Consider the following 21593-nt stretch of genomic DNA (forward strand, 5'->3'; position numbering starts at 1 on the left):
TATATTTATATTATTTTATTTTATCGGCTTTACAGAGCTGAGCGTGTGTAGATGTTTGTAGTTAGGTAATCAAACAAAATATATGCTTAAAAGTATACTACTACATGACAATGTTATATATTCCTATTTATAAACAGCTTTACATGTAAAAGTGCTTGTATATGGCTGAGACAACACTAAACAATTTTCACAGAGAAAGCTGTATTTTGTGCCCATGCTGATCTGCTCTAAGTTTTACTGAAGTTATCTTTAGTTTAATGATTTATTTAGGTTAGTTTACAGTTTAATTAGTACTTGTCCACAAAACATTGTCATTGCTTTATCTGCATACACGTCAGGCTATACACAGAAAACAAATGCACCCAGAATCCTAAAACCAGTAAATCTGGTATTAAACAACCACAAATTAAGACATGACAGATATTTACCTACAGGTTCATTTCTCCTCACTCTCCTCTTTAGAAAAATCTGCACGTTTTAAAATCTTTGTTTCAGTGCTCACAACGATTGTCTTACTCGACTCTCCACTCTCAAAAAATCGCATTTTTTCAGAGTGTACTGTGTCTCTCAACTTTTTAATTGAGTATGTAGTGTCATCTAGTATAGGCGCTCCTTCAAAAATCTGTATTTTCTGCATGACAAGAGGTGAATCCTCGTCATCACCAAACATTTCTTTCACAACATGCTTCTCTACAAGCGTACGTTCTTTTTGCACTGTGGTTTTCTCAACAGACAACACGGATTCTGCTACACTTTTAGAAAACAGGGTTTGTATGTTCTGTGTATCTGTGTTAGTGAGGATTGCGGTGTCTGATTCAGATTGCACATAGTTTTTAATTATGTGCATTTTTCCTGACATCTCTTTGAGAGTGTCCAGAGAAGAAGAGGATGCTTCAGATGAAAATGGAATGTTGACTTTTTCTGGTTGATGAGGCACTATGGTTATTAGTTCAGTTCTGGCTGTTAAAGTAAAAACTTCACTGTGTACGTCACTTACTTCAGCAGCTGCAGTAGATTCAGAATATTTTACCTTTACTTTTGTTGGGCTAGTAATCTGTTCAGTTATTGGGGCCGAACTTACATCTGCAAAAGCATCAGATGACCTCAGTGACAAAGTTGGGCTGTCCACTTCAACCTCTCTTGTGGAACTCTGCTCAGCATCTTTGTCATTCAGGTCATTGATGGGACTCTCTTCAGCTGTATTGGGTGGTTGAAATGTTTCTTTTCCATCAACTTTTACTGTTGTAGAAGAAAACTCAAAAACAATGTTTTTGTTTAGTTTATCCTCAGTTTGCTTTTCTTTCTTTTCAGTAGTTATGTCTAAATTTACCCCTTCATTACCATAAACTGAAGGCTGACTAATCCCGGAGTCATATTCCAGCTTTAGAGATTCTGAAGTATATTTCTTGGCTTCTTCAATTTCATCTAATGTGGGAATATAAAATTCAACATCAAATGCTTTGACAATATCTCCAAACGATGGCAGTAAAGTTTTGGGAGATTTTTGTTCTAATGTGACACCTGGAACATTACCACTCATAAAAGAATCTTGATCTCTATACTGAGATTTAGATGTAGAAATACTGATCTTTGCCATTTCTGATGTTTCTACTTTATTGTTTATTTCCACATCATGATCCCTCTCATCAGGTAATTGTGTGGTCCCTTTTAGGTCTACATTTGACAGTTTAATGTCCACAGTTTGGTCGAGTGGCTGGGCTGACAATTTTAGCTCTGAGTCTGATATTTCGGGTGGTTTAACATCTACCTCAACAGAAGATTTATCTACTGTCTCCTTTGTAACTTGAAGTTCAAATTTAGGAAATTTAATAGAGGGAAGTTTAAATTTAGTTGGAGAATCAAATTTTCCTGAAGCTTTTTGCCCAACATCTTCTGTATTAGGTTCTTCTATTTCTGCACTTTCCTGTGGTAAAGACACATTAACATTTTGAAGACTTGCATCAGCTTCTGATGACTCGGATTTAGAAAACCCAAACTTTGGTAATGAAAATCCACTCATCTTAACTTTTACTCCAGGAACTTTTGAATCTACCTCTGGTAGGTCTGCTTTCACTTCAGTTGTTATATCTTGCACTTTAACATCAGATGGATGCATTTCAGAAATCTTAGCCTCTATCATGTCAGAACCTAAATCAGTTGTTGGTCCTTTCACCTCAAGAAGGCTTTCTTGACCAGTGATTAGAATGTCCTGTTCTTTTATTGGCTCAGTTGTCAATTTTATTTCTGCATCTGGTCTCTCAGGTTCTTCTGCTGTCACCTTTGTAACTTTTGCTCCAAATTTGGGGAAGGAGATTGAAGGAAGTTTGAACTTTGTTGGAGAACCAAACTTTGAATCTTTTTGCTTAGACTCTTTCTTTGATTGTTGTTGACTTCCCTCTGGTAAAGACACATCAACACTTGGCAAAATCACATCAGCTTCTGGCTCTGCATCTGGTAAACCTTTTTCAGTTTTTTTAACATCTACATCCACATCAGAGACCTCCGACGACAGCTTTGGAACTTTGGCTCCAAATTTTGGAAGGGAGATTGAAGGAAGTTTAAACTTTGTTGGAGAACCAAACTTTGTTGAATCTTTTTGTCCTTCTTTTGACAATTTATTGTCTGCATTTTGTTCTTTTATTTCTATACTTGCCTCTGGTAAAGACACTTCTGGACAGTTTGCTTTAACTTCAGCTTTAACATCTTGTACATTAACAGTGGGCTGATGAATTTCTACCATTCCTTCCAGTGCAGAAATTTCAATGTCTGCTTTCTTTTTACTAAAATCAATTTTTGGTCCTTTTATCTCAGGAAGGCTGATTCCAAATTTTGGCAATTTGAATGTACTGTCTTTTCCCTCTATTTGAAAGTCCTGGTCTTTTATTTCCACACTGACAGATTTTGCCTCCTTATCCACATCAGGTTCTTTTATATCGACTGATAGTGACTTAGCTGGCAATTTTAACTCGGCATCTGGTACATTTATTTCAGGTCCCTTAACATCTACATCAACATCAGAAACCTCTGCCTTTGGTTTTGAAGCTTTGGTTCCAAATTTGGGGAAGGAGATTGAAGGAAGTTTAAACTTTGTTGGAGAACCAAACTTTGCTGAATCTTTTTGTCCAGAGTCTTTCTTTGATAACGTAAGATCTGTATTTTGTCCATCTATTTCTGCACTTGCCTCTAGTAATGACACATCAACCTTTGGCAGATTCAAATCAGCTTCTGCAGCCTGAATTTCTGATTTACCAGATCCAAATGTAGGAAAAGTAAATCCTGGTCTTTTCATTTTCACCTCAAAAGCTTTAGAATCCATTTCTGGTATGTCTGCTTTTACTTCAGCTGTTACATTAACATCAGGTGGATACACATCAACCTTTCCCATTGATACAGAAACGTTGGTTCCTTCCTTTGAACCTTTTTTTTGAAAATCAATTTTTGGTCCTTTTATCTCAGGTAAGCTGAACTCAAATTTTGGCAGTTTGAATGTACTGTCTTCTCCCTCTGTTTTAAAGTCCTGGTCTTTTATTTCCACACTAACAGATTTTGCCTCTTTGTTCATATCAGGTCCTTTTATAGCAACTGATAGTTGCTCACTTGGCAATTGTAACTTGGCATCTGGTACATTTATTTCAGGTCCCTCTACATCCATATCGGAAACCTCTACCTTTGTTTTTGAAGCTTTGGTTCCAAATTTTGGAAAGGAGATTGAGGGAAGTTTAAACTTTGTTGGAGAACCAAACTTTGTTGAATCTTTTTGTCCAGAGTCTTTTTTTGACAATTTAATGTCAGTGTTTGGTCCCTCCATTTCTATACTTGCCTCTGGTAGAGTCACATCAACTGAAAGTGGATCAATTGATAATTTTGGCTCTGCATCTGGTACATTTATTTCAGGTCCCTTAACATCTACATCCACATCAGAAACCTCTACCTTTGCTTTTGGAAGTTTGACTCCAATTTTTGGAAGAGAAATTGAAGGAAGTTTAAACTTTGTTGGAGATCCAAACTTTGTTGAATCTTTCTGTCCAGAGTCTTCTTTTGACAATTGAATATCAGTGTCTGGTATCTCCATTTCTATACCTGCCTCTGGTAGAGACACGTCTGCATTTGGCAGAGTCGCATCAACTTCTGGAGCCTTTATTTCCGATTTACCAATTTCGGTTTCTGCTTTCTTAAAACTGAAATCTATTTTTGGTCCTTTCACCTCAGGTAGTCTAATCCCAAATTTTGGCAAGTTAAATGTACTTTCTTGACCCTTAATTAAGATACCCTGCTCTTTTATTTCCACATTGAGAGCTTTTGCCTCTTTGTCTACATCTGGTCCTTTTATTTCAACTGAAAGTGGCTCAACTGATAATTTTGGCTCTGCATCTGGTACATTTATTTCAGGTCCCTCTACATCCACATCAGAAACCTCTACTTTTGCTTTTGGAGCTTTGGTTCCAAATTTGGGGAAGGAGATTGAAGGAAGTTTAAACTTTGTTGGAGATCCAAACTTTGTTGATTCTTTTTGTCCAGAGCCTTCTTTTGACAATTTAATGTCAGTGTTTGGTCCCTCCATTTCTATACTTGCCTCTGGTAGAGACACATCAACTGAAAGTGGCTCAATTGACAATTTTGGCTCTGCATCTGGTACATTTATTTCCGGTCCCTTAACATCTACGTCCACATCAGAAACCTCTACCTTTGCTTTTGGAAGTTTGACTCCAATTTTTGGGAGGGAGATTGAAGGAAGTTTAAACTTTGTTGGCGATCCAAACCTTGTTGAATCTTTCTGTCCAGAGTCTTCTTTTGACAAATGAATGTCAGTATGTGGTCTCTCCATTTCTATTTTTGCCTCTGGTAGAGACACGTCTGCATTTGGCAGAGTCACATCAACTTCTGGAGCCTTTATTTCTGATTTACCAAATCCAATTGAGGGAAAAGTAAATCCTGGTCTCTTTATTTTTATATCAAGACATTTAGAATCTATTTCTGGCAGGTCTGCTTTCACTTCAGCTGTTACATCTGGTTTATTAACTTCAGGTGGATGCACTTCTACCTTTCCCTCAGGTACAGAAATTTCAGTTTCTGCTTTCTTTAAACTGAAATCTATTTTTGGTCCTTTTACCTCAGGTAGTCTAATCCCAAATTTTGGCAAGTTGAATGTACTGTCTTGACCCTTGATCGAGATGTCCTGCTCTTTAATTTCCATATTGAGAGCTTTTGCCTCTTTGTCTACATCTGGCCCTTTTATTTCAACTGAAAGTGGCTTAATTGATAATTTTGGCTCTGCATCCGGTAAATTTATTTCAGGTCCCTTAACATCTACATCCACATCAGAAACCTCTACCTTTGCTGTTGGAAGTTTGACTCCAATTTTTGGGAGGGAGATTGAAGGAAGTTTAAACTTTGTTGGAGATCCAAACTTTGTTGAATTTTTCTGTCCAGAGTCTTCTTTTGACAACTGAATGTCAGTATGTGGTCCCTCCATTTCTATACTTGCTTCTGGTAGAGACACGTCTGCATTTGGCAGAGTCACATCAACTTCTGGAGCTTTCATTTCTGATTTACCAAATCCAATTGAGGGAAAAGTAAATCCTGGTCTCTTTATTTTTATATCAAGACCTTTAGAATCTATTTCTGGCAGGTCTGCTTTCACTTCAGCTGTTACATCTGGTTTATTAAAATCAGGTGGATGCACTTCTACCTTTCCCTCAGGGACAGACATTTCAGTTTCTGCTTTCTTAAAACTTAAATCTATTTTTGGCCCTTTCACCTCAGGTAATTTGATTCCATATTTTGGTATATTAAATGTACTTTCTTGACCCTTGATTGGGATGTCCTGCTCTTTTATTTCCACACTAAGATCATTTGCCTCTTTGTCTACATCTGGTCCTTTTATTTTAACTGAAAGTGGATCAATTGATAATTTTGACTCTGCATCCGGTACATTTATTTCAGGTTTCTTAACATCTACATCCACATCAGAAACATCTACCTTTGCTTTTGGAAGTTTGACTCCAATTTTTGGAAAGGAGATTGAAGGAAGTTTAAACTTTGTTGGAGAACCAAACTTTGTTGACTCTTTCTGTCCAGAGTCTTCTTTTGACAATTTAATGTCACTGTGTAGGCCCTCCATTTCTATACTTGCTTCTGGTAAAGACACATCAACTGAAAGTGGCTCAATTGATAATTTTGGCTCTGCATCTGGTACATTTATTTCAGGTCTCTTAACATCTACATCCACATCAGAAACCTCTACCTTTGCTTTTGGAAGTTTGACTCCAATTTTTGGGAGGGAGATTGAAGGAAGTTTAAACTTTGTTGGCGATCCAAACCTTGTTGAATCTTTCTGTCCAGAGTCTTCTTTTGACAATTGAATATCAGTATGTGGTCCCTCCATTTCTATACTTGCCTCTGGTAGAGACACGTCTGCATTTGGCAGGGTCACATCAACTTCTGGAGCCTTCATTTCTGATTTACCAAATCCAATTGAGGGAAAAGTAAATCCTGGTTTCTTTATGTTTATATCAAGACCTTTAGAATCTATTTCTGGCAGGTCTGCTTTCACTTCAGCTGTTACATCTGGTTTATTAACTTCAGGTGGATGCACTTCTACCTTTCCCTCAGGTACAGAAATTTCGGTTTCTGCTTTCTTGAAACTTAAATCGATTTTTGGCCCTTTCACCTCAGGTAGTCTAATCCCAAATTTTGGTATACTGAATGTACTTTCTTGACCCTTGATTGGGATGTCCTGCTCTTTTATTTCCACATTGAGAGCTTTTGCCTCTTTGTCTACATCTGGCCCTTTTATTTTAACTGAAAGTGGATCAGTTGATAATTTTGGCTCTGCATCCGGTACATTTATTTCAGGTTTTTTAACATCTACATCCACATCAGAAACCTCTACCTTTGCCTTCGGAAGTTTGACTCCAATTTTTGGGAGGGAGATTGAAGGAAGTTTAAACTTTGTTGGAGAACCAAACTTTGTTGAATCTTTCTGTCCAGAGTATTTTTTTGACAATTTAATGTCAGTGTTTGGTCCCTCCATTTCTATACTTGCCTCTGGTAGAGACACATCAACTGAAAGTGGCTCAATTGATAATTTTGGCTCTGCATCCGGTACATTTATTTCAGGTCCTTTAACATCTACATCCACATCAGAAACCTCTACCTTTGCCTTCGGAAGTTTGACTCCAATTTTTGGGAGGGAGATTGAAGGAAGTTTAAACTTTGTTGGAGAACCAAACTTTGTTGAATCTTTCTGTCCAGAGTCTTTTTTTGACAATTTAATGTCAGTGTTTGGTCCCTCCATTTCTATACTTGCCTCTGGTAGAGACACATCAACTGAAAGTGGCTCAATTGATAATTTTGGCTCTGCATCCGGTACATTTATTTCAGGTCCTTTAACATCTACATCCACATCAGAAACCTCTACCTTTGCCTTCGGAAGTTTGACTCCAATTTTTGGGAGGGAGATTGAAGGAAGTTTAAACTTTGTTGGAGAACCAAACTTTGTTGAATCTTTCTGTCCAGAGTCTTTTTTTGACAATTTAATGTCAGTGTTTGGTCCCTCCATTTCTATACTTGCCTCTGGTAGAGACACATCAACTGAAAGTGGCTCAATTGATAATTTTGGCTCTGCATCCAGTACATTTATTTCAGGTCCTTTAACATCTACATCCACATCAGAAACCTCTACCTTTGCTTTCGGAAGTTTGACTCCAATTTTTGGGAGGGAGATTGAAGGAAGTTTAAACTTTGTTGGAGAACCAAACTTTGTTGACTCTTTCTGTCCAGAGTCTTTTTTTGACAATTTAATGTCAGTGTTTGGTCCCTCCATTTCTATACTTGCCTCTGGTAGAGACACATCAACTGAAAGTGGCTCAATTGATAATTTTGGCTCTGCATCTGGTACATTTATTTCAGGTCCCTTAACATCTACATCCACATCAGAAACCTCTACCTTTGCTTTTGGAAGTTTGACTCCAATTTTTGGGAGGGAGATTGAAGGAAGTTTAAACTTTGTTGGAGATCCAAACTTTGTTGAATCTTTCTGTCCAGAGTCTTCTTTTGACAATTTAATGTCAGTATGTGGTCCCTCTATTGCTATACTTGCCTCTGGTAGAGACACGTCTGCATTTGGCAGAGTCACATCAACTTCTGGAGCCTTTATTTCTGATTTACCAAATCCAATTGAGGGAAAAGTAAACCCTGGTCTCTTTATTTTTATATCAACACCTTTAGAATCTATTTCTGGCAGGTCTGCTTTCACTTCAGCTGTTACATCTGGTTTATTAACTTCAGGTGGATGCACTTCTACCTTTCCCTCAGGTACAGAAATTTTGGTGTCTGCTTTCTTGAAACTTAAATCTATTTTTGGCCCTTTCATCTCAGGTAGTCTAATCCCAAATTTTGGCAAGTTGAATGTACTGTCTTGACCCTTGATTGGGATGTCCTGCTCTTTTATTTCAACACTGAGATCATTTGCCTCTTTGTCTACATCTGGTCCTTTTATTTCAACTGAAAGTGGCTTAACTGATAATTTTGGCTCTGCATCCGGTACATTTATTTCAGGTCCCTTAACATCTACATCCACATCAGAAACCTCTACCTTTGCTTTTGGAAGTTTGACTCCAATTTTTGGGAGGGAGATTGAAGGAAGTTTAAACTTTGTTGGAGATCCAAACTTTGTTGAATCTTTCTGTCCAGAGTCTTCTTTTGACAATTGAATGTCAGTATGTGGTCCCTCCATTTCTATACTTGCTTCTGGTAGAGACACGTCTGCATTTGGCAGAGTCACATCAACTTCTGGAGCCTTCATTTCTGATTTACCAAATCCAATTGAGGGAAAAGTAAATCCTGGTTTCTTTATTTTTATATCAAGACCTTTAGAATCTATTTCTGGCAGGTCTGCTTTCACTTCAGCTGTTACATCTGGTTTAATAACATCAGGCGGATGCACTTCTACCTTTCCCTCAGGTACAGAAATATAAGTTTCTGCTTTCTTAAAACTTACATCTATTTTTGGCCCTTTCACCTCAGGTAGTCTGATCCCAAATTTTGGTATATTGAATGTACTGTCTTGACCCTTGATTGGGATGTCCTGCTCTTTTATTTCCACGCTGAGATCATTTGCCTCTTTGTCTACATCTGGTCTTTTTATTTCAACTGAAAGTGGATCAATTGATAATTTTGGCTCTGCATCCGGTAAATTTATTTCAGGTCCCTTAACATCTACATCCACATTAGAAACCTCTACCTTTGCTGTTGGAAGTTTGACTCCAATTTTTGGGAAGGAGATTGAAGGAAGTTTAAACTTTGTTGGAGATCCAAACTTTGTTGAATCTTTCTGTCCAGAGTCTTCTTTTGACAATTTAATGTCAGTGTTTGGTATCTCCATTTCTATTTTTGCCTCTGGTAGAGTCGCATCTGCATTTGGCAGAGTCACATCAACTACTGGAGCCTTTATTTCTGATTTACCAAATCCAATTGATGGAAAAGTAAATCCTGGTCTCTTTATATTTATATCAAGACCTTTAGAATCTATTTCTGGCAGGTCTGCTTTCACTTCAGCTGTTACATCTGGTTTATTAACTTCAAGTGGATGCACTTCTATCTTTCCCTCAGGTACAGAAATGTCAGTTTCTGCTTTCTTAAACCTTAAATCGATTTTTGGCCCTTTCACTTCAGGTAGTCTGATCCCAAATTTTGGTATATTGAATGTACTTTCTTGATCTTTGATTGGGATATCTTGCTCTTTTATTTCCACATTGAGAGCTTTTGCCTCTTTGTTTACATCTGGCCCTTTTATTTTAACTGAAAGTGGATCAATTGATAATTTTGGCTCTGCATCTGGTACATTTATTTCAGGTCCCTTAACATCTACATCCACATCAGAAACCTCTACCGTTGCTTTTGGAAGTCTGACTCCAATTTTTGGAAGGGAGATTGAAGGAAGTTTAAACTTTGTTGGAGATCCAAACTTTGTTGATTCTTTCTGTCCAGTGTCTTTTTCTGACAATTTAATGTCAGTGTTTGGTATCTCCATTTCGATACCTGCCTCTGGTACAGTCACATCTGCATTTGGCAGAGTCAAACTACTGTCAACTACTGGAGCCTTTATTTCTGATTTACCAAGTCCAGTTGTAGGAAGAGTAAACCCTGGTTTCTTAATTTTTACTTCAAGACATTTAGAATCTATTTCTGGCAGGTCTGCTTTCACTTCAGCTGTTACATCTGGTTTATTAACATCAGGTGGATGCACTTCTACCTTTCCCTCAGGTACAGAAATTTCGGTTTCTGCTTTCTTGAAACCTAAATCTATTTTTGGCCCTTTCACCTCAGGTAATCTGATTCCAAACTTTGGCATTTTAAACGTACTATCTATACTTTCACTTTGAATTTTCTGATCTTTAATTTCTACACTGACCGGTTTAGTTTTTTTATGTACATCAGCTAATACTGGGTCAGCTGACAATTCAACCTCTGTTTCTGGTACATTTATTTCAGGTCTCTTTATTTCACCTAAATCCATTTCTGAGGCCTCTGCTGCCACCTTTGAAGACTTAGCTCCAAATTTTGGAAAGGAGATTGAAGGAAGTTTAAACCTTGATGGAGAACCAAACTTTTTGAAATCTTTTTGATCAGAATCATCCTTTGACATTTCAATGTTTGTGTTGGCTCCTTTTACATTTTCACTTCCTTCTGGTAAAGAAATATCAACATTTTGGGGACTCACCTCAGCTTCACTCTCTTTTTTTGATACTCCTAATGTAATTTTTGGTGCTTTTACCTCTGGGAAACTAATTTCAAATTTTGGCAATTTGAATTTCTTGTCTTGGATATCTTCAGTGTCTTTAGGCTTCACAGATACATCTTTGTTTACATGTTTTTCTGTGCAAAATGATGGTGGCTCAGTTGGTAATTTTTGTTCTTTATGTGAACTTATTTCAGTGTCTTTAAATTGCACATCCATAGGAGAGACGTCTATTGCTGCCTTTGAAGTTTTAGCTCCAAATTGTGGAAGGGTGATTGAAGGGATTTTAAATTTAGTTGGAGAGAAAACTTTTTCTTTTGTCGTGTCCCTCACAGTTTGATCTGCTTTTGCTTCTTTTACACCTTCCTCTGGTAAAGGGGGGTTGTCTTCTAAGACATTGATTTCCTGTCCTACATTAACACTCTTATTTGGGTCAGATACTAAATTTTTGGGTAGTCTTATTTCTGATGTTTTAATTTGTTTGTCAGTAATTATTTTTGTCTCACCAATTGTCTTGATTGCTGCTTCATCCTTTTTAGAAGAATCCTCCTTTACTTCTAGTACAATGCCACTTTCTGGAAAAGCAAATTCAGGTTTTGGTATCCCAGTGCTTGACAGTGTTGTTTTTGGTCTCTTTGATTTCTTTTCCTGCCCTTTTATGTCACCATGTTTTTTAGTTTTGGGCTTTTTGCCCTTTTCAGCATCAGATTTGATCACAGTGTAAACATTTTCCTGCTGTAATAAGAGGGAACTTCTGATGTCTCCAGACTGTTCTGGCACTTGATATAGGGCTGTGTCTTTGGCTGTTTTGTCCTCTGTGTTTTGTACATTACATTCCTTTATGGCTTCCATTCCCGGTATTTCAATATCTTCACGCTTTGGAAGTTTAAAATTCACATCTATAAGTTCCCTATCATCTGTCTTCAGCATCTTATCAGGTTCTACTTGGGTTTTCCTTGTTGGCTTTTTGTAGTTTATATGGGTATCAGTTATTATTTGATCATCAATATAAGGTAGATCAACTTTTGGGATTGTCATAGCATTTTCATTACCCACAGCAGCCGAAGGCGATGAAATTTCTTTGCCTATTTTGCTTTCAGTAATTGTAGTGCTACTAGGTGTACTTGTGATCAGTATTTTACTAGGAGATCCCTTAGGGGTCAAGTTAGACTTATCTGCCTTCATTTCCATTATTTTGATTTCTCTTTGCACAAGCACTCCTGTAATGTCCCTCTCTGGTAGTTTAAAAGCTGGAAATTTGGAAACAGCCTCTTTGACATCCCTAACATTGAACTCTTCCTTTATTTGTGAATCCTGGATTTCCCTTTTCTTAGTTATGTTTATAATTTTCTCAATATTTTGTACTTTAATTTCAGGAATATTTTGCTTTAATTCTTTAGCTTCCATTCCTGGAATCTCAATCTCTTCTCGTTTTGGAAGGCGGGTCTTAATTGTTTCAGTTTCTGTCATTTTTATTGTTTCATGATTTTCAAATGCAGAAAGATCTATATTGGGCAATCTGAACTTTAATTCAAATGTTTTATCTAAATTAGCTGAAATTGCATCAGAAGTTTTTAACTTTAGATGTGAATCCTCTGTAGTCACATCACAACCTGTGTCAGGTGACATGAATTGAAGCCCATTTAGGGTATTTATGAAGTGGGTCTTCGATGTTGCCATGCCTGCGAGAGGACCTCTGGTTCGAATCCCATAACTCGCATTTTCATGTATGTTTTTCTCCTTCTGCTGCTTTTCACTACCAATAGTTAACGATTTCTTTTCTTCTTCTACATCTGAAAAAGTTGGGATGCTAAGTTCTACATTTTTGTATTCCAGGTTTTTGTCTGTACTGTCTTTGTCTTTTTCCTGTTTGCTTGAATCAGTATCAAGCTGAGGTGTTTCTTTTGCTGTCTGTGGTATAATACTGTCAAAAGTTGATGGTTCAAAGGTTCTATGTTCAGGTAAAAGAGACTGGTTCTCTGTTTCGACTTCAAATATCTCCCCCTCATTAATTCTAAGTTTCATTTCTGAGCACTCAGTTTTTTCTCTCTCTAAAAGAGCCACGGGAATGTTAGTTGTCTTTAATGTATTCCCTAAACTAATTAAATTAACCTCATGTTGTCCTTCTATTTCTGACAAACTTGGTAATGTCTGTTCATTTTCAATCTTTGAAGCAACTTCATATTCAGATTTTTTTACAAATTCATCTGAAACATTTTCCTCTAATACAACCTCACCATCTTGATTTTCCAAAACCACCAGAACCTCTGACGCTGGCTCCTTCTCAGTTTTATGTGGTTCCTCTTCAGACTTGCTTCTGTGGCCTTTCATCTTCATTTTTAGTTTGACTTTGTGCTTCTTTCTCTTGTCTTTTAAATCTGGAGATTTCAGTGGTGATTTGAATGGGGATTCTGCATCACTTGTTGGTGGGCTTATTTCTAATTTCCTTTGTTCCTCTGCTTCTGAAGTGCTGTGAGATCTTCTAAATTGTGCTTTATGCCCCTTACCAAAGGAAGGAAACTTTGGCCAGGAGATGCGGTCTTGTTGTTTTTTCATCCTTCTCTGACCTCTCATCTTTGGTGAACCCCCATCTTTGCCCTAATTGACATTAAACAAGAAAAACTAGGTAGTTTACATGACATAAATTGAATTAATATCTGAAAGACAAGAACTGTATTTGAACAGTTACCTCTGAAAGTGCAGTTTCAGCAGGTTTGGGTACAGTTGATATCACTCTGCGTTTTAAACAGAACTCCATTTTATATGGCTGAGCATGTTCAAGTATATGAAGTGCATCTTCATGGGACACATTATCAAAGTATATAGTAGCACTAAGTATTTGATCACCTAGAGGAATGCAAATGAACATTAGAACTTTTAAGACACATTAATTGAACAGTTAATTAATTGTAATTCTCTATGTACCCTCTTTAACACTTAGGAGTTTTGAAGCCGGTGAATCTGGTTTTACTTCTCTGATGAAGATTCCATCTTTTTTTCCACCAGTCACAACTAGGCCCTTGGTATATGTTTCCTTCACTGCTGTCACAATCATTTCAGAATCACTCTGTATGTCACATGGAGATTACATTTACTTACATTCATTTAGTGATTTGATAATAATTACCCAATGTAATACATCAGTATGTAAAAGTCATTTATTACCTTAATAGTGCAATTTATTATGTATTAGTTATGATTAAGGTGTTTTTGAAGATATTACACTGACCAGGCATAACATTATGACCACTGACAGGTGAAGGGAATAACATTATCTCATAATAACTGATTATCTCTTCATCACAGCACCTGTTAGTGGGTGGGATATATTAGGCAGCAAGTGAACATTTTATCCTCAAAGTTGATGTGAAAAATGGACAAGCGTAGAAATTTGAGTGAGCCAAATTGTGATGGCTAGACGACTGGGTCAGAGCATCTCCAAAACTGCAGCTCTTGTGGGGTGAGGTATCTATCAAAAGTGGTCCAAGGAAGGAACAGTGGTAAACAGTGGTAAATTGATGCACGTGGGGAGCGAAGTCTGGCCCGTGTGGTCCGATCCAACAGACGAGCTACTGTAGCTCAAATTGCTGAAGAAGTTAATGCTTGTTCTGACAGAAAGGTGTCAGAAAACACAGTGCATCACAGTTGCAGGGTTGTTTTTTGCAGCAAAAGGGGGACCAACACAATATTTGGAAGGTGGTCATAATGTTATGCCTAATCAGTGTATATTATCCACATTATTTGATCTTTAAACTAAACATGCAACTTAAAAATTTTAAATCTATATGAAAAACCATGGTTAAAAATATTCATTATTGTTATTATTATAAGACACACCTCTGTTTCGTTCATTTTGGCTGGGGTGCGCTTGTCAAGCAGACCTCCAAAACCAATTTTTTTGGATTTTTTTATGCTTCCACCTTTGTGTGGTAAGTCATAGGGATCCTCTTCAGTCTGACATAAAAATACATTGATAAATAATAGACATTCTACATTAATAAGGCTTTGTAAAATCATGTAGACATGTTAGCTACCTGTTTTTCAGCTGGAAATTCCTCTATCGGGGATGAGCCTTGAGGACGAGGTCTTTCGCTCTCTAAAATTTCAGGCTCTTCACATACCTATTAATATTAACAAAGATAGATGATCAATAATTTTTTTGGAAGATTAAATTGCCTTTAGTCTCAAAAATGTTGTTGTGCATTTCCAATCCGAATATCCAACTCAATAATCACAAACCAAAAAATATCCAGATATATGGCTCACACAATTGAGTGTTGAATTTGTGTATTTGGACATATTCAAACATGATTTTGATATAGCTGAAAATTGTTTATTTGAGTGACACTCACTGAATCTTGAATTTCACTGTCTTCTTCTGGTCCCCTCAGCCTTCGTCCAGCACCTGTTTTGAAATTGAAAATACAGCATTTATTATTAATCAGAACACTTAGCTCTGATAATGTAATAGCAAAAATGACAGCATTAATGATGATAAATACCACTGGCAAATATCCTGAGAAAAGTCAGGTAGCCTACATCCTTTCAAGTAGTTTACCCTTTCTTGTCTAAAAAAGTCAATTTAAGGGCTTACACTGTCACCAGAGACTTTAGCAGATAGCTTGTATTTAAGAAAGCAGTCTAGACTGTATTTAGGTAATTGCTGTAATTGTTGTTGTTTTTATTAAAGTGTCTATAAGTTTAAAAGTAACAAATAAATCTAAATAAAGAATATTGTATTACAATATTTACATTTTCGGCATTTAGCAGACGCTCTTATCCAGAGCTTCCATAGTGAACATGACCTTACTCTAGTTTAAAAAGACAACAGTCCAAGAATACAAATCTACTGAAAACCCTGTTTTAATTGTCTTTTGAGGACATCCAGAGACTCAGATGTTCGGACAGACAAGGGAAACTCGTTCCACCACTTGGGTGCATTTACAGAAAAGAGTATTGATGCTTGTCTTCCTTGAGTTCTGGGTGGAGGATCAAGCAAGCAAGACTAGTGGCTCAGAGATTGTGTGGTACAGAGCAGGGTTTTATAAAACCTCAAAAGTAGGGTAGCTTGGGGCTGGTCCATTTTTGGCTTTGTAGACGAGCATCATTGTTTAAAACTGAATGCGTGCAGCTACAGGAAGCCAGTAAAGAGAACACAGCAGTGGGGTGATGTGGCAGCGTTTAGGTTTATATTTAATTTAGATTTTAGAAAAAACTGAAGTATGTGAGTATGTGACCATGGCTTTACAACTAAATGAAGAATCACGAGAGCATATGTCTTTTGTGGGCATGCAGCAAGCCACCACTTCTGTCACTAGTATGCAGGCACTGCGCAGACAATACGAATGGCCCATGTGCAGGCTACATTTTGTAAAATGCAATCAAATTACAATGTTTTTTTTTTTAATAAAATGTAATAAAATCTGCTTGCATTAGCGGATCCTCCTGTATATCCAATCATGACACCCCTACCTGGTACCAGCTTTTGTTGCTTGTTGTTTCCAAAGCAGAGTAACTCTAATATTTTTTCACCATTACTTTGTTCCTGTCTAAACCTTTTAATTTTTAAAATGAACAAAATCAAATCAAGTTAATCAGCCGCTATTGTGCACCACTATTTTGTCACTTCTCATGTGAATGTGCCTTTACTGAAAGGAATACGGTATTACGAGATCAAGCATCTCCACGAAGCGTAACAAAACAATAAAGAAGTAAAGGTAAAGTGCAGGTTTTATTGTATTTTTTAATATTGATTTTAACTGTTTTTCAATTGTATTTGAAATGTCATTTCTTAGTTTTTTTGCCAGTTAATTAAAGGTCTAAGAGATAAAAAAAAGACCTGGATTCCTACATTTTTACATTTTACAAAATGTCCCAACTTTCTTTCCAGAAATGGGGTTTATAAACTTATGACAAAATCTGTTGGGTCCACATACAAAAATACAGCAACTTGGATTATTAAAGTAATGGTGTTAAATGTTCTACAAGGTCATTTAAGTTTGTGGTGTGGTCTCATTATTCCTTGTAAGTTAGTATTTTTGACTGTAGCTGGTTACTTTTCGGTGGGGCAGCATGGTGGCTAAGTGGGTAGCACTGTTGCCCCACTGCAAGCAGGTCCTGGCTTCAATCCCCAGGTGTTCTCCCCGTGTCTGCGTGGGTTTATTCCGGGTGCTCCGGATTTCCCCCACAGTCCAAAAACATGCAGTTGAGGTGAGCTGGAGATACTAAATTGTCCATGACTGTGTTCGATATAACCTTGTGAATTAATGAATCTTGTGTAACAAGTAACTACCGTTCCTGTCATGAATGTAACCAAAGTGTGTAAAACATGATGTTAAAATCCTAATAAACAAACAAACAAACTTCTAGGTGTCCAAATAAATATGGCTAGTTTGCACAGTTCTCAGAAAGCAGAGCACTGATTTTCAGGGTTGTTGGAGTCTATTCCAAGCAAATTCAGGTTCTCAGAAAATTTGACAAACAGGTTTGTAAGTACAATATACACATAAGTGTGGTCTTTCTGCCAAAGTTGGGAAAAAAACTCAAACCTGTCCCTTCATGCTGGGAGGTACAGTCTTTTTTTTATTCAACAGTTGTTGCAGAAATCATTAAAATCTAAAGACTGCCACTTAAAAGTGTATGTAAACTTTTTAACATTATTTTACCTGTCATTTAGTTTTGTCAAAATGGCTTCATCTGTACAACTCACTAGATGTTTTTTTATTTCAGAAATAAAACTAAATTATAATTCTTATTCTGATGATTTAAAACGTTTTCTGTACTGACACCAAGTAAAATCTCAAAAATATTGTCTATGTATTTTATTAAAATCATTCTGCATTCTAGTTCTACTCAGACCAAAACAGTGCACTCACCTTAGTAATTGTGTGCCAGGCTATAACCTAGTATAAATACTGTAAAGACAGCTAGACAGTATAACTGTGACTGATCTAATCCACTACACTCTTGTTCTGATGCTGGCCGTATTTCAGTAATGACTTGTATAGCCCTGCCCTTGCAGGAAGCATGCACACTTTTAAGGAAATTGTGACTTAAAAAAACTTTTACAAAAATGATTCTTGAACACTTGTACACATTTTAAAATTGCTTAAGCTATTTTTGATTTCTTTAAATAGAGGTCCAATAAAATTAGCATACTCATTTGGATATGGTTTAACCCTTTTGTTATGTCTTCTTTTAATGGTCCAAATTAGTTAATCAAATTAACTGTGTGATACAATATCGACTTTATTCATGTATTTTAGCTAGGGTCTCTAATACCCCAAACAGAAGTGTAAAAATTAGTGGGTGTTTAGAACACAATATCAATCTAAAAATGTTGTTTATTTGCAGTTTCCATAAAATTAGAAAATGTTGTAAAGTATAAAGCTGATTGAAAAGGCTACTGATATTTCATGAGCTGTTAAAGAAGCTCTGGGGTCTCAGGGACCCCAAACAGAACATGAGGGTTGATTTGATTATGTTTTAGGAACACAAAAGTCTTTTATAAGTGTAGCCAGACCACCTAGATCACCTAGATCAATAATTATAAAATCTCTGAACTACAGTATTCTTTGCTTGAAACCAAACAAAATTTAATCACAACTCAAACTTTAACAATTTACTGGTTTAACTGGCTTAACCTTAACATGTTTAGATGTTTTTTAATGTGTTATTTCCCGGATTCCACCTCTGCAATCAGTAATGCGTGTTTGTGTGGTCTGAGAAGTGTAACATTACTAAATATCAAGTGCAGTTCCACCTTAATCAAATATTTGCTTTTAGGGTGCTGTGTAAAAGATGTCAGGCCTCTACATGACCCATTTAGCAAATTGATTAGATCCATTAATGTATTGTGCAAGTACATGTAAGGTAAAGCCAACACACAATAGTTGTATCATTCTACATTGTTTCTATGCATGCTTTATTACTTTAAACAGCACCTTCTATTAACGGTCACCTTGACAATTTAGAATAGAATGTACATAGACACTCATGGTTTTAGAAAGCTGTGCTATATTGTCTTGGCATTGATGTCTGATACATTCAACCTGATAAAAAATAGTGAAACCTGTTTTGCCTTTAATAAATCCTAAAAAAATCTTTGTTAAAGAGAAAAAGTTACTGAACTAAATTCCAAAGTAAGGTTATTATTATTATTTTTTTTTTTTCCCTTTTTCTCCCACTTTAGCGCATCCAATGTCTGCCCATCAATCATCCTCTCACTAATGCTGGTCCATGCTCCTAATTGGGTAGGACGAGGCTGCTCCACCCCCCCTCTGACACGTACACAGCAATTGAACATCTTATCACCTACACTTGACGAGTGCAGTGCAGTACAGCGCTGTGTACGGAGAGCCACACCCTCTACCGCACTCCTTTCCCATCTCCGTGCAGGCACCACCAACCAGCCAGCAGAGGTCCTAATCGCACAAGTCTGAAAGAGAGTCCCCATCCGGCTTAATCCCGTCCCTATCTGAACAACAGGCCAATCGTTGTTCATGTGGCCGCTCAGCCTCAGCCGGCAGGCAGAGCCGAAATTCGATACGATGTATTCGAGATCCCAGCTCTGGTGAACAGCGTGTACCGCTGCGCCACCTAAGCGGCGGTTATTATTTTTGGAAAAATATAAAACACTGGCAGTTAATGTTACATTTTATTTATTCATAATCACTATGAAAAATGGGATGTATAGTGTATTAGGTTTATTTTCCGAGAATTTATATCTGACACCAGTGTACAAATTAAATAAGTGTGAATCAAACTCACAGATCAGGTTTAACTTTAGTACCAGAATAGTACTTTAAAATTCATAGTGGTTTTATTTATTGTGTAATTATTTTTAGACTTTCTGAAATTACATCGTAGTATGTTTAATCAAAGAGGTGACTTCTTCACAGTCTAGTTTTAGTTTAAAGTACCCAATTACCTTAAGATAATTGTTTTTGAGGAAACTATTGTGGTAACATAACTATGCTTATCTGACATTTTGAAAACACAATTTATTTACCCAATTTGTCCAACTGGCACGAATAGCCATGACTAATTACAGAACATTCTTCAGAGAAGAGCATGAATGCCCTAATCAAAGCATCTAGCTGTGTTCATTCTGTTTATATCTCTATAATTTGGCATGCAGTATATAATGCCTTACATACGACAAACGTAAATTTGCTGTTTCTTGAATCTCCGACTTTAACAAAAAGCCACACTGTTCAATTTAATCTAGTATATGAGTGGATCACCCTTGACCATGTTTACAGTAGTTAGAGCTTGTTTTTCTGTTTATGTGAACACCTGAGAAGACTTAATGCTTGTTAACTGCCATAACACGATTAGAATTAGTGCAGCTGGACCAGATCTGAGTCTTATTGTAAACACACAGAACATTGGTTCACACGGAGCCAACTGGAACTTGTCGCACTTAAATATAATTTAATTTAATGAAAGGAAACAGAACTGAATTTACTAATTATAAGAACATGAGACTCAGTGCTCCCATGCTTTTAATTAAAGAAAAACATTAATTGATACAGAGTATACCAGTCAGCTCATACAGTGCCTTGCAAAAGTATTCAGCCCCCTTGAACTTTTCAACCTTTTGCCACATTTCAGGCTTCAAACATAACGATATGAAATTGTAATTTTTTGTGAAGAATCAACAACAAGTGGGACACAATCGTGAAGTGGAACGAAATTTATTGGATATTTTAAACTTTTTTTAGAAATAAAAAACTGAAAAGTGGGGCGTGCAATATTATTCAGCCCCCTTGCGTTAATACTTTGTAGCGCCACCTTTTGCTGCGATTACAGCTGCAAGTCGCTTGGGGTATGTCTCTATCAGTTTTGCACATCGAGAGACAGAAATTTTTGCCCATTCTTCCTTGCAAAACAGCTCGAGCTCAGTGAGAGCGTTTGTGAACAGCAGTTTTCAGCTCTTTCCACAGATTCTCGATGGGATTCAGGTCTGGACTTTGACTTGGCCATTCTAACACCTGGATACGTTTATTTGTGAACCATTCCATTGTAGATTTTGCTTTATGTTTTGGATCATTGTCTTGTTGGAAGATAAATCTCCGTCCCAGTCTCAGGTCTTTTGCAGACTGCAACAGGTTTTCTTCCAGAATGGTCCTGTATTTGGCTCCATCCATCTTCCCATCAATTTTAACCATCTTCCCTGTCCCTGCTGAAGAAAAGCAGGCCCAAACCATGATGCTGCCACCACCATGTTTGACAGTGGGGATGGTGTGTTCAGGGTGATGAGCTGTGTTGCTTTTACGCCAAACATAACGTTTTGCATTGTGGCCAAAAAGTTCGATTTTGGTTTCATCTGACCAGAGCACCTTCTTCCACATGTTTGGTGTGTCTCCCAGGTGACTTTTTATAGATATCTTTGAGAAATGGCTTTCTTCTTGCCACTCTTCTATAAAGGCCAGATTTGTGCAGTGTACGACTGATTGTGTCCTATGGACAGAGTCTCCCACCTCAGCTGTAGATCTCTGCAGTTCATTCAGAGTGATCATGGGCCTCTTGGCTGCATCCCTGATCAGTCTTCTCCTTGTTTGAGCTGAAAGTTTAGAGGGACGGCCGGGTCTTGGTAGATTTGCAGTGGTCTGATACTCCTTCCATTTCAATATGATCGCTTGCACAGTGCTCCTTGAGATGTTTAAAGCTTGGGAAATCTTTTTGTATCCAAATCCGGCTTTAAACTTCTCCACAACAGTATCTCGGACCTGCCTGGTGTGTTCCTTGGTCTTCATGATGCTCTCTGCGCTTTAAACAGAACTCTGAGACTATCACAGAGCAGGTGCATTTATACGGAGACTTGATTACACACAGGTGGATTCTATTC

At 37.2% G+C, this 21593-nt stretch overlaps 1 protein-coding gene across 1 annotated transcript in view; it reads right to left on the reverse strand.

The window, feature by feature from the left end:
• Positions 1-21593, reverse strand: part of LOC134315280 (neuroblast differentiation-associated protein AHNAK) — a 24673-nt gene continuing 3080 nt past the window's right edge. The window contains exons 2-7 of the mRNA XM_062996367.1: positions 15094-15146; positions 14776-14862; positions 14579-14695; positions 13667-13808; positions 13431-13588; positions 1-13339 (exon numbers count right to left, since the gene is read on the reverse strand). Of these exons, the coding sequence (XP_062852437.1) occupies positions 437-13339; positions 13431-13588; positions 13667-13808; positions 14579-14695; positions 14776-14862; positions 15094-15146 (13460 nt within the window). The 3' untranslated portion in view covers positions 1-436. The remainder of the gene's footprint in view (positions 13340-13430; positions 13589-13666; positions 13809-14578; positions 14696-14775; positions 14863-15093; positions 15147-21593) is intronic.

Source organism: Trichomycterus rosablanca, chromosome 5 (genome assembly GCF_030014385.1).
Source record: "Trichomycterus rosablanca isolate fTriRos1 chromosome 5, fTriRos1.hap1, whole genome shotgun sequence".
Taxonomy (NCBI): Eukaryota; Metazoa; Chordata; class Actinopteri; order Siluriformes; family Trichomycteridae; genus Trichomycterus; species Trichomycterus rosablanca.